This window comes from Sycon ciliatum, chromosome 11 (assembly GCF_964019385.1).
Source record: "Sycon ciliatum chromosome 11, ocSycCili1.1, whole genome shotgun sequence".
NCBI classification, from domain to species: Eukaryota; Metazoa; Porifera; class Calcarea; order Leucosolenida; family Sycettidae; genus Sycon; species Sycon ciliatum.
Window position 1 is genome coordinate 25,281,620 of NC_088653.1, and position 14,205 is coordinate 25,295,824.

Sequence of the window (14,205 nt, forward strand, 5' to 3'; positions counted from 1 at the left end):
GTGGGCGGATCAATTGGCGGTTCCGGTGATTATAGGGGTGAACAGGAGGGGGAATAACAGGGGCAGGAGGTAGCGGCTGAGGGAGTGGCGGAGGGAGCGGCTGAGCAGGGTGTGGCATTACAGACTGAATGATTGGATTGTTAGTAGTCGGAGGTGGAGCAACAGGTGGTAGGCAGACATACTGTTTCAGGCGGTTGATGTGAACAACTTGACGGCGTTTCGTTCGGGGAGCTTCGATGCGGACTGTGAAATTGTCGAGAACAGTGACAACTTTGTGGGGTACTGTCCAAGGAGAATGGAACTTGGGAGACTGGCCAGGGGGAACAACAGGAGAGTGCAGGAATACCAGATCGCCTACGGCATACTGTGTGGGCGGAGCGTTGCCATCATAGTTCCTCTTCTGACGTTGTTGGGCTTTGGCACCCTGGGCCCGGGCAGTGGTGAATGTCTTACGCAGGGAGTCTTGAAGTTGCAGGACATAACGCGGGGCAGTAGTGGGTGGTGTAGCAGGTGGTTGGCCGTACACGAGATCGATGGGCAGAGTTGCTTCTCGGCCAAACATCAGACGGTGAGGTGTAAACGATGTGGTGTCATTCACGCTCATACGGTAAGCTAATAGAGCACGTTGCAGATAGAGGTCCCAATCCTGGTGATCATTATTGGTTGTGGCGAGGATGCGCTCCAGTGTTCTGTTAAACCGCTCGATGAGGCCGTCACTCTGGGGATGGTAGGGCGTCGTTCGAGTTTTGTGAATATCCAGCATGGTGCATATGGACTTGAACAGGTTGGACTCGAACTGGGCACCTTGGTCAGTATGCAGACTATGCGGTGCACCATAGCGACAGACGAAGCCGTCAACGAAATATCGGGCGACTGTCTCGGCCCGGATGTCTGGGAGCGGAAACGCCTCGTACCATTTCGTGAAATAGTCTCCAACGACGAGAATGTAGCGGTTTCCTCGTGATGTCACCGGAAGCGGGCCCATAATATCCATTCCGACTCGTTGGAGAGGAAAGGATGGCTGCGACGTCACCATTGGCGCCCGAGGTGTTGGGACAGGTGGTTTGGGGCGCTGGCAGACTTCACAGGCGCGAATGAACAGTTCAATATCATCGGACATACCAGGCCAATAGGAGCGCGATCGGGCCTGGGACGTTGTTCGATTGGTACCCATGTGACTAGCAGTGATGTGACTGTGAAGGAAGGCTAGCAATTCGAGTTGGAGCGACGGGGAACCACTAGCTGCAGGGAGTGCGAACTACCATCTTCTGATTCATACTTGCGGTACAGAATGTCGTTGTCGAGTATCAGGCGACTGAACTGATGGTAGAGAGCGAGACGGAACCTACTAGAACCTTGCAGTTCTAGGCTGTGACGAACAGGCCGCTGAGACTGCCGGACCCACGTCATAGCTGCGTTCACATTAAGATCCTGGTGTTGGGCATCACGGACCAGCGTTAGCGATGTAGGAGGCAGCGAAGCATCAGTACTAATGGCAGCATTTGTCAGAGCAGGGTCGACGGGCGGGGAAGGAGGTGTGCGAGAGAGACCATCCGCATTAGCATGAGCCTTACCAGGGCGATGGACAATGCGGTAATCGAACATAGCCAAGCGTTCAATCCAGCGAGCAAGCAAGCCATCTGTGCCAGTGAAGTTGTGCAGCCAGACTAAAGCTTTGTGATCTGTGCGTAGTGTGAAATGTGCGCCAGCAAGATAGTGACGGAAATATTCACAGAATGTGACAACAGCTAGAAGTTCCTTCTAAGTAGCACTATAGCGGCGTTGGCTATGTGAAAGGCTTCTACTAGCGTAAGCTACAACATGCTCTGTGCCATTTAAATCTTGCTGAGAGAGGACAGCGCCCATAGCAAAGTCACTAGCATCTGTGTCGAGGATGAACGTGTGATTCGGAATGGGGTATGCAAGAACCGGGCGGGTAAGAAGTGCATGGTTTAGCGTATTGAACGCATGAGATGAAGCATCTGACCAAGCAAATGTGGCTTTGGATTCTGTGAGGGCATGCAGTGGCTGGGCAAGCATTGAAAACTTTGGAATAAATCGGCGGTAGTACGACGCAAAGCCAAGAAATGTCCTAACTGCTGTCTTACTTGTGGGTTGACGCCAGGTGCGGACGGATTCCAGTTTACCAGGGTTAGGACGAATGCCGTCGTGGGCGAAGTGAAAGCCCAGGTAGACGACAGACGGTTGTAGTAGGTTGCATTTCGATGGCTTGATCTTCAGACCAGCTTTGCGGAGACACAGGAACACAGCGCGGAGGTTGGTGAGATGCTCTTGGAACGTCTTGGAGAACACAATGATATCGTCTAGATATACGAGGCAGATTGCTGGGATGAGGACACGAAGCACTGTAGACATCAGGCGCTGAAATGTGCCAGGTGCGTTGCATAATCCAAAGGGCATAACATTCCACTGAAATACGCCGAACGGAGTGGTAAAGGCAGATTTTACCTTGGCAGATTCAGTGAGCTCTACCTGCCAGTAACCGGATGCCAAATCTAGTGTCGAGAAGTACTTACAGCCTTGCATGGCGTCAATAGCATCGTCGACGCGGGGTAAAGGGAAGGCATCACGCTTAGTGCGCTGGTTGAGTTTGCGGTAATCGACACAGAGACGGATACTATCGTCCGGTTTTCGTACAACAACTATTGGAGCAGCCCATGGACTCGAGGAAGGCTCCACTATACCATCGTCAATGAGTCGGTCAATATGATCCCGCACCTCAGCTTGCCGGTGCACGGGCAGGCGGCGAGGCTGCATCCGAATAGGCTGGTCCGTTGTAGTAGGAATGTCGTGAGTGATGACTTGAGTGCGACCCACGTCAGATGGGCCGGTTGAGACGATGTCGGAAAACCCCTCTAACAGAGCGTGGAGCTGGGATTGTTGATCAGGCGGCAGATTGCTAGTGTTGAACATAGCAGTGACAGACTGAGCGGTAGCAGCAGCAGACGTATACTCGGTGGGGTAATCAGCAGGAGGTTTTGTGGCCGAAGAGTCGATGGTGCCTGGTGACAGTGAGCCAAGCGTGCAGTTCTCAGGTAGTGTGATGGGGTGCTCGTTGGGGTTGATCAGACGGACGGGCGCCATGTTATCAGTGACGGTAGCCAGAGTAGCGAGGCCGACAATGTGGTGAGTACTGCAGGTAGACTCACAAGGCTCAAACAGCAAGGGACTATCAGAATAATGGCGGGAAGCAACTTTTGCGGAGCAAATGTAATGAGACATGGCAGGGACGGTCACAGCAGCGGGAAGCGTGCATAAAACGGGAGTAGCGGAGAGCGAAGCGGCATGGACAGGTGACCTTGGTGACGGGATCACAGTGGGGGGAATGCAGGGGAATAACGTGACCAGCAATGGATATGTTGGAAGCGGCGAAATCAAGCGAACACGCTTAGGCATGCAAAAATTCAACCCCTAGAATGACCTTGGGATGGATGGAGGCAACTAAGAACTCATGCAGGACAGGCGGAGTGGTAGGCGAAACAGAAATGTGTAACTCAGCTTGACCTAAAATCGCTACAGACGAGCCATCCACAGAAAGAATGCGTGAGGGGGGTGGAGGGGACAGGGATGGGCGATTACTCAGAGAATCCCACAGTTTCTTGCTCACAATTGACTTGGAAGACCCACTGTCTAACAAAGCTTTGGAATCAACTGCGTTCACAGTCACAGGTATTACAGGTAGGCGGCATGCATGGTCGCGTCGAGACAAACTCGACGAAAAAAAGTGTAATGGGGAGAGGTCGGGGCGAAAAGCTCGTACATCAGGGAGGCGGTGGCGGTACAGCACAGTGAGCAAAACCATTAAAATCGTGAGCGTAACAGGGTGAGCAAGGAGCAAGACAGCAAGGCATATAAACACAGTGCTTACGTCAGTCCCGGAAGAGCAGGATGCGGCAGGGCTAGCGTCTGAGGTACTTAGTACTGCCGCCGGTAGTTTCCCGCCGGCGCAGGACGACGGGCACGGCATTCTCGGCTGATGTGCCCCTGTCGGCCACATGACCAGCAAGTGACAGGTGTGCGGCCTTGCGTCTGCGGGTGCTGTGGTAGTTGGTCAGGTCGGGACCGACGAATTGGTCCTGGCAGACTGGCCTCCAACGTAGCCAGACGGCCTAACACAGCTTTCAGTTGGTCTGTCACCGTGTTGAGTGGCTGGGAAACAGCAAAAGCAGGGATCGGCACAGGTTCCGTGGCGGGCAGTTCGGCAGCTAGGATTGCCTGGTGATGGAGCGCGGCCTGGAGGGCTCCGTCTGTCGTTTGCGGGTTTAGCTCCCGAACGCGGACCCGCATGCCCCGTGAGTCAAGCCCGGAGATAAACTGGTCTTTTGTCAGGCTGTCGAGGTCCCCCGCGGCCATCTGGGGGTAAGCTTGCCGGCCCAGGGAGCAAACCGCCTCACAGAAAGTACCCAGTTGTTCATCTTTTGCCTGGCGACGAGCTTGAAACGTTGCGCGATGGAGGTCAACGCGTTGCGCTGGATCAAACCGAGTTTGCAGCGCCTGGACTAGCTGTTGGCGGGCTCCGTTCCTAGTGGCCGCTGGGAGTGATTGGTAATACAGCTGGGCCTCGCCTTCCAGTGCGAGGCCCAGGAACTGCGTCTCTTGAACGTTGTTCCAGTTGTTTACCGCGGCGACATGGTCGAAATGCATCAGCCAGTACGCGAAGTTGTCCTGCAGGCGACCTTTGTATTTTTCCGGCTGCACATGGTACGCCCCTCTCGGTGGTTGGGCAGGAGCGGGCGGAGCTGGGGCTGCAGCGGGCGCAGCGACGGGTACCACAGCAGGTACATTCGGTTGAGCCATCGGATCGGAGTACGTGTAAAGTAAAAAAGTTATGTATAGAATGAAACAAAAAGAATTTACCGCTGCCACCAATTTGTAGCGGGCCGCAGTCTCTCGGAGGCAAGAACGCACAACGGTCTCAGTGAACACACTGTAATTGGCAATTGAAATGTACTGGCCACTGGCAATGAACTTAACTATAACTGATTGGCAACTAAATTAACTAACTAGCTATAAAAGAATAGTGCGCAGCAGCTTTGATACAAAGGCAGACTCCGTACGCTAATGTATGGGGATACAGTACGGGGATATGTTATACTCTAAACACTATACGCTTTGAAGTCCCCAGGGTGCCAACGCTACAATTCCACCTCACCGCAATTTAGCCTAATGCTGTAAATGCCTTGCAAACAGCTACACAATTTTGTACAACATACAATTAAGAAACATTAAACCTGTTGATCTGTTACATTTTCTTCAGCAACGCCGTATCTGAACTAGGGTCCGGCGGTTTCAGCCGGCAGAAAAATTGGCAGAAATCGGTACTTTTTCTGGTGAGTTTCATGCATATTTGGTATATGGATAAGGAAATGGAGCAGGATTCGAGGAATTGCCCGCCATAAGGTGTGTATGGTAATGCCAATTTCGCTATTTTTCGAGCAGAACCTGCCACCTTTACGAGCATAATCCGCCGGTCCCTAATCTGAACATATCGTGCATGGTTTTACAGAACATTTCCAAACCGTTTCTTGGAGTGTCCGTATGATATAACACTCACCACGTGAAAGCTGCAGAATATTCAGGAGAATCAGTGCAACTGTAAGTGGATGTCTTGCAGGAGTCCCTGAAAAACATCAACAGAAGAGATAATTTGTCGTTAAAATTAACGTAGTGTCTGGTGTTCAATCTAGTTAAGGACTTCGACTACTTTCCCGTTCCTGTCAACATGCGTTCCTTTGTGTAAGTACGTCTCACTGTTTACAAATCTGTTGAAGCATAATATCCCGGCGGTGCGTTTATGGTCTCTTGCTTGATGTGTAACGCAGAAGTACCAACAAACTCGGCCATTTGGAAATAATGGGAACCGTGCACCTCTCCTCACTGCGCTCTTGAGACACATTCACAACACCACACCATAGCGAAGAAGTTCATTATTGGGTAGATGATCCTTATCCTTCAGACAGCTGCTTCGCTGCTCGCGAAACCCACAGTGCTGCTGGAACGTGCATACAGATGGGGTAAGAATTTAAGCAAGCGTGCGAAGCAGACAATCTATTAGAGGTTCGCATTAACTTTGCCACACAACATGCATAATGCTAGATGGAAGTAACGGTCCCAAAGTGACGTCACCCTGATGCGAGAGAAGCGGAAGGCCAGACGACGCCACAGTCCCAGAGGCCCGTGGGGCATTCACTGCCCGCCCGCCGTGTGAGGTTTCTCCCTTGTCACCCCTGCCGTTGACGACAAAGTTGTTATTGTAGGCGCCCACGTAGACAGTGGTGGTGCGTATAAACCGCTTACCATCAAAGAGTCCCGTCAGGCAATCAATCCGTCAGGGCTGCGCAACCTCTAATGCAGCTGTTGAACACTTTCATTCCGCAGATGAAGTACAAGAGTAACATCCCGCTTGCTCATCCTGTCGCTAAACGGGACAACTATCAATAGCTCAGAAGCAGTGACAAACTAGGCCATTTGAAAATAAACTGAACCGTCCACCTCTCCACACTGCGCTCTTGGCGCACTTTCACAACACTACGCCATAGCAAGGAAGTTCGTTCTTTGGCAGCTGTTCCATATCCACCAGACAACTGTTTCGCTCATTAAGAGCTCCTCCGTGGAGTTAGGTAATGAATGAATAGCAAATAAGAGGAATCAGTACATAATATAGGGTAAAGTGTCGCAGTTGTGCGCTTTTTAAGGAGGAAAGTGGCATACCCAAAGATGTTGAAGGTGACAGAAGTTCCACAGGTGCACATGAAACCCACAGTTACACTGTAACATGCATAAAAATGGCGCTCTAATTTAGACAAGAGCGTGAAGCAGACCATCTATTAGCAGTTCGCACTAACGTTGCCAAACATACATGGACCATGCTAGAACGAAGTAACGGTCCCATAGTGACGTGACAACGATGCGACAGAAACAGAAGGCCGAACACTTCATGTGTGACATCTGAAATAGAATGCGTATTGCTCGTTGGCAATGCATCTGGAATACCAAACGATTTCTGTGCAATTTTTAAAACGTTACTATATTATAGCGATGAAAAGTATCAGTGGGGGTGGGCATTACGACAAGAAGAAAGAGAATATGGTGAAACTATAGTGAGTTTCAACAGTATAGACCTCTAGACGTTTCCGAATAATTCAAATTTGGGTTGGCCATTCCGGGAAATGTCTTCAGAATATTGCACGGGCAACTTTTCGCATCTAATTTTCTTGGTGGATCGCAAACGCCCAATTGACAGATTTTATCAGTCGGAAGAGCATGAGACTCTTAATCTCAGGGTCGTGGGTTCGAGCCTCACGTTGGGCGCCAATGTTGAGTTCGAAACAGGACGACTGACGACACATTATCCAAACATTACAACGGGAACAGGTAGGTTGGGGAACGACATTTATTATAGACGACGAGACAAGAGACCAAGACGAACGAAACGACTACATTGAAGAGTGAGAAAAGAGAGAGAGAGATCAAGTCTGAACGGCAAGATAAAGGGCCTGGGTAGCTATGGCAAATATGGGCGCGCAAGTAGCTACCCAGGCCAACGGAACAAAAGGTGAGTACGCAAGTGCATGCAGGCCAGCTAGAAAAGGTACGGGAGGAGGTACCTAACAGTGGTATAGATGCTTGCCTAACAGGTTTTGAAACAATAGGTCTGGACTTGTGAAGCACACTATCTATGCTAGCTGTACTAATCGATTTTCATGAGACAATCATTAGGGAACGTCGGTAAATGCGACTCAACAAGGTACACATGGGAGTCGGTCTCATTCGCGAGCGTTCTCCGTTTGAACAGTAAACACGATGTAAGAATGTCTAAATTACTGCAGGGCGCCCTTTGTAAAGTCAGGGTTCTTCTAAAAGAGTCTGCCACACGTAGTACTTCTCGTCAAGCAATTCACCCGCTCATGTATTTTGAACTATTTTCTTTGCCCTGAATCAATTGCACCTTCTTGACTTTTGGTTGTTACTTTATCACCATAATAATATTGGTCGTCATTACGCATTTGGTCTAGGATATAAAATTTCAACAACAACAATACCTCTAAGGAGATTCTGCATCCCATTTTCAAACATGTACATACTTTTAACACAAAGAGAGGGCAAGCAATCGGTACACTTTGATAACTACGTGTATAAAACATACTTCTGTTCGGGCCTGGCTTAAACCTGGCTTTCGAAAATTTATTTTTCATTGCTACCAGGTTCGGCATCATTTTCTCTGTGCTTCGCTGATGAGTAGAAAAAGACGAAACACGTGGGGCCGGAGATCGAGGAAAATACTTTTACATGAAGTTGGTTGTTCCAACCAGTAGGGAACACACGCTTCCTGTGGAACAAGACACTTGACTGACTCACGACTGCCATCCGGAGCACCCGAAGAGCACGGCGCACCTTCCATCCGGCTGCAAAAAAGCTCAACTCACACTGTGTTTCGAGGAATTCACCCGTCGCCAGTTGCACTTGAGTAGGTTGAGGAAGATTATGCCTGAGTAGTACCACTTATATAGTGCTCCCCAGGTACAAATATCACCAGGGATACAAACTTGCAGAAACTTGCAGAAACGCTTCGTTTCTTGCGCGACAAACACGTGGTGAAGCCCCAGGTAGCAGCGTGAGTCAGATTCGCTAATGGGGTTGTGCTAAAAAAACGCTGACAGCCAGGAGCTATTCACAACGCTGTCACCAACAACGACTGGTCGCATGTGCTCATGAATTGACCCCTCATTAGTCACGCCCAGCGATGAGGGGTGAATTAGCCGGAACACTGTGTATTGAGCAGCTAGTGGTGCTTTCTTGCAGGTTCTTGCAGTTCGGCAGGAAGCGTTTGTTCCTCCTTCGAACAACCAACTTCATCACTAGTACCGCCTTAGTCGCAACTTCTAAGTTCATGTTGTTATGGCTCAGGTGGGCGTGGGACTAGTTGTTAGAGGTGACAGGGTTGTGAATAGCTACTAGCTCTCAACGTCTGTTCAGCAAAACTCCAAGAGCGACTCTGACTCACGCTGCTACCTGGGCCCTCACGAGGTGTTTGTCTCGCTGGAAACAAAGCATCTCTGTAAGGTTGTATCCCTGGTGATGGTTTGGCCTGGAGAACAGTAAATGTATATAAGTGGTGCTTTTCAGGCACAATCTTCCGCAGCCTACTCAAGCTCTACTGATGAGGGGTAAATTCCCCGAAACACTGTGTGTTGAGCAGGATTTGGTGCTTTCTTGCAGGTTTGCGGATTGGAAGGAGGGAAGTGCTCCTCGTGTGCTCCGGATGGCAGTCGTGAGTCAGCGAGTGTCAAGTTCAGCAGGAAGCGTGTGGTACTCGGTAGAACCACCAACTTCATCACTAATAAGGCCGATGTTGCAAATTAAGTTCATACTTTTACGTAATGTGATATTTAAAAAAATTCTCACTTACACTTTCCGGGCATTCTAAATTGTGGCGTGCGATGTCGGCAAAAGGACTGATTCAGTAGAGAGCAATAGAATCCAAATCGAGCACCGAATACCTGCTCTGATTTTAACTAGGTCAAAGTTTGCGTCAAATCTGATCTACATCTGAGCTGTTGCATACACCAAGCCCACCAGTAAACTACTACATTATTTTTGTACTGGAGGTGAGCATTAGGACAGTGGCAAAAGTAACATCAAATCAACACTGGATAGCAGTAGCTAGATATGCGTATCTCTGTAGTTGAACAAGTTGTTGTGGACAGTTGACAGCAGGGTGGGTGTGTTGTCGTCTGTCTACCAGCTGTTCACATCAGTAGATGCTATGACTGATCATCTTGTGTATTTTCCCACATACCAGTACATGTACTCGTAAACTACACGAAATCTGAAAGTTGCCGCATCCTGTTATGGGTTGTTCTGTATGCACATGGGTAGACGAAATCTTCCATCGATATCTTGGAGAGAATAGAAACCGTTATCATCTCTTCTACTTCTATTCTACATGACACTCAAAGTTGAATTTATGTATATCTTTATCTTGAATGCTGTGTGCATGGGTACCATGGTGCACAATCTAGCTTCCGTTATTTTTCCCTGAGTGCGCAATGTGTTTATCCCGAAGTTGTGCAAAGGCTTAGCAGAACCCGGCGATCATGGTGCTGCGAGCTACTTCAATTTCAAGTCTGGCTTGGGCTTCAGCAAAAAACGTGTTTTTGATCATACCAGATCGTTACAGTCTGGCATTGATTGTCGATCGTCAAGCTCAAATCTGCATTCGGCTGTATGACGTGTACCATGGCTCAGAAACGCTTCCACGACACAAAAGATATCTTGCTCTGCTTTGAATTCCATGTGTTCAAAATGTTTTCAAACCTCGCAGAGTCCTGCAGCTTTTGACATTCTAACAGTTTCCAGGCACTGTCGATAAAGGCAAGCGTCACTCAAGCAACTGTTGTATGGTTTTGCATTGATAAGACATTTCCTTCGGACTCTGAAACTCACGCCTCCAGGGAGACATCAGCTGGTGGACTTATGCCCTCGCGGTGCCCACACTTATCACGCATGCATTCTGGTTTGCCATTCGTCATGCTACGAGTTCGATATTATTTTAATTTGGATGGTAGCAATAGGGGTGATCCTTTTTGTGTCCAGTCAGACCCTAAACCTCGTACCAATTCGAACATACTGTCTCGGAAACAACAGTCATGCCGCCTACCTGAAAATGAATTAATCGTACTTTTCAAGTACAGCCGCAGGTCATTCCAGTTCCCTCCGAAATCCATTGTGTGCCAAGAAGATGCAACCAAGCCAAGTGAAGTATATCTAGCACGGTGTGTCGGCCACAACAGCTATCTGGTATCGCATTAACTACCTGGCGAATATCATTGACCATTGATAAAGGAATCCTCTCATCGACGAACGCGGAAAAGATTTCAATCATGTCCTATTGTGTGTATGTTTATGCACGAGGAAGGTACATGACTGGCCACGTAAAATCAAAAAGGCTCGAGCAGGCTCTGCAGCCGATTATTGTGGTAATGCAGCAATGCAGTCAGCTGTACTAGTGAATTATACATCACAAGCCAGTCAAAGCCAGTGTTGCGCAGTACATGAATAACATTGTAGTATACATTCATGCAAATTTTGAGTTGTTTTTTCAGTCTCTAAATAGACAGAAGCAGGCAGTTGGCAATACCACATGACAGTTAGCTGTTACGTTTGCTGTCAGACGATCTATTCATTTATCCAGCTAAGCAGGACTAGCTGATAACTACTGGGTATGCTCTTTGTTGACGAATACTTGTACAGTACCATCCTGGTCATCTTTCCCTACAAGAGGAATCAAAAGTGTTCATTCGGAGTTTCTTTTTCTAAGAAAGGGTTTGCTAACCACACTGGAGCTCGCGCTATTCCGCCGACTTTACTTGACACTTGACTTATTCACAACTGCCATCCAGAGCACACGAGAAGTCCATCGAACCTTCGACTCAGCAAACCTGCAAGAAAGCACCACTCCCTGCTCAATACACAGTGTTTCGGGGAATTCACCCCTTATAGTTGAGCTTGGGCAGGCTGAGGAGGATTGAGCCTGAAGAGCACAACTTATAATTAGTTTGGAGCATTATAGTGCTCTCCAAGCACAAGCACCACCAGGGATACAAAATTACAGAGAAGCTAGGTTTCCAGTGCGACAAACACCTCGTGAACACCAGATAGCAGCGTGAGTCAGTGTCGCTTCTGGACGGTGAGAACAGACGTCGAGGACCCTTGGTCATTCGCAACGCTGTCACCTCCAAACCAACTAGTTGCAAGCCCGCGCTGGGCACAACACTTCGAAGTAGTGGTTGCAACTTCGGCGATGATTTGTAAGAAAGCGTTTGCTCCCCACACTGGAGCTCGCGATATTCCGCCGACTTTACGTGACACTTGACTGACTCACAACTGCCATCCAGTGCACACGAGAAGTCCATCGAACCTTTGACTTGGCAAACCTGCAAGAAAGCGCCACTCCTGCTCAATACTAAGTGTTTCGGGAATTCACCCCTCATCAGCTGAGCTTGAGTAGGCTGTTGTGCCCAGCGCAGGCTTGCGACTAGTTGGTTTGGAGGTGACAGCGTTGCGAATGACCGAGGGTTCTCGACTTCTGTTCTCACCGTCCAGGAGCGACACTGACTGGGGTGCTCTGGATGGCAGTCGTGAGTCAGTCAAGTGTCAAGTAAAGTCGGCAGAATAGCGCGAGCTCCAGTGTGGGGAGCAAACCCTTTCTTACAAATCATCGCCGAAGTGGCAACCACTACTTCGTACTGTTGTGCCCAGCGCGGGCTTGCGACTAGTTGGTTTGGAGGTGACAGCGTTGCGAATGACCGAGGGTTCTCGACTTCTGTTCTCACCGTCCAGGAGCGACACTGACTGGGGTGCTCTGGATGGCAGTCGTGAGTCAGTCAAGTGTCAAGTAAAGTCGGCAGAATAGCGCGAGCTCCAGTGCGGGGAGCAAACCCTTTCTTACAAATCATCGCCGAAGTGGCAACCACTACTTCGTACTGTTGTGCCCAGCGCGGGCTTGCGACTAGTTGGTTTGGAGGTGACAGCGTTGCGAATGACCCAGGGTCCTCGACGTCTTTTCTCACTGTCCAGGAGCGACACTGACTCACGCTGATATCTAGTGTTCACGAGGTGTTTGGCGCGCTGGAAACGGAGCGTCTCTGTAAGTTTGTATCCCTGGTGATGTTTGTGCCTGGAGAGCACTATATAAGTGGTGGTCTTCAGGCACAATCTTCCCCAGGTTGCTGCATGAGTCAGAGTCACTCATATGGTTGTGCTAAATAGACGCTAAGGGCCAGGAGCTATTCACAGTGCTGTCACCTCCAACAACTAGTTGCACGTCCTCACGACTCAACCCCTCATCAGTCACGCCCAACTGATGAGGGGTGAATTATACGAAACACTGTGTATTGAGCAGGGAGTGGTGCTTTCTTGCAGTTTCTTGCCGTTCGGCAGGAAACGTGTGTTCCTCTTTGGAACAACCAACTTCATCACTAGAACTGCCCTAGTCGCAACTTCTAACTTCATGTTGTTGTCCCTCAGGCGGGCGTGGGACTACATGTAGTTGTTAAAGCCTAATAAAGGTAACAGCGGTGTGAATAGCTACTGGTCCGCAACGTCTGTCTATCACAACGCCTAGAGCGATCCTGCCTCACGCTGCTACCTGGGGCCTCACATGTTGTTTGTCGTGCTGGAAACGAAGCGTCTCTGTAAGTTTATATCCTTGGTGATGGTTTGGCCTTGGGAGCACTATAAGTGATTATCTTCACGCGCAGCCTTCCTCACCCTACTCGAGCACAACTGATGAGGGGTGAATTCCCCGAAACACTGTGTGTTGAGCAGGATTTGGTGCGTTTTGCAGGTTTGCGGATTGGAAGGAGCGAAGTGCTCCCTGTGTGCTCCGGATGGCAGTCGTGAGTCAGTCAAGTGTCAAGTTCGGCAGGAAGAGTGTGTTCCTCGTTAGAGCAACCAGCTTCCTCACTAGTACGGCCGATGTCGCAACTTCTAAGTTCATACTTTTACGTTTTTTGTAATTTACAAACATTCTCACTTACACTTTCCGGCCATTCTAAAACTGTGACGTGCGATGTCGCCAAAAGGACTGATTCAGTAGAGAGTAATAATATTATAATCCAAATCGAGCACCGAACACCTGCTCGGCTTTGCACTAGGTCAAAGTTTGCGTCAACTCTGATCTACATCTGAGCTGTTGCATACACCAAGCCCACCAGTAAACTAATACATTATTTTTGTACTGGAGATGAGCATTAGGACAGTGGCAAAAGTAACATCAAATCAACACTGGATAGCAATAGCCAAATCTGCGTATCTCTGTAGTTGAACAAGTTGTTGTGGACAGTTGACATCAGGATGGGTCTGTTGTCGTCTGTCTACCAGCTGTTCACATCAGTAGATACTATGACTGATCATCTTGTGTACTTTCCCATCTACTAGTACATGTACTCGTACACTACACGAAATCTGCAAGTTGCAGGCTCCTATAATGCGTTGTTCTGTATGCACATAGGTAGACGAAATCTGCCATCGATATCTTGGAGAGAATAGAAACCGTTATCATCTCATCTACTGCTATTCTACATGCCACTCAAAGTTAAACTCATGTAAATCTCTAACTTGTATGCTGTGTGCATGGGTACCATGGTTCACAATCTAGCTTCTGCAAATTGTCCCTGATTG

General features: G+C 49.0%; 1 protein-coding gene across 1 annotated transcript in view; it reads right to left on the reverse strand.

Annotated features, from left to right (window-relative positions):
* LOC135827219 (uncharacterized) overlaps window positions 1–13,612 on the reverse strand; it is a 33,504-nt gene extending 19,892 nt beyond the window's left edge. Inside the window, exons 1-2 of the mRNA XM_065339748.1 lie at window positions 13,563–13,612; window positions 5,576–5,641 (exon numbers count right to left, since the gene is read on the reverse strand). Coding sequence (XP_065195820.1) covers window positions 5,576–5,641; window positions 13,563–13,575 — 79 coding nt within the window. The 5' untranslated portion in view covers window positions 13,576–13,612. The remainder of the gene's footprint in view (window positions 1–5,575; window positions 5,642–13,562) is intronic.
* Between the last annotated feature and the right edge of the window lie 593 nt (window positions 13,613–14,205).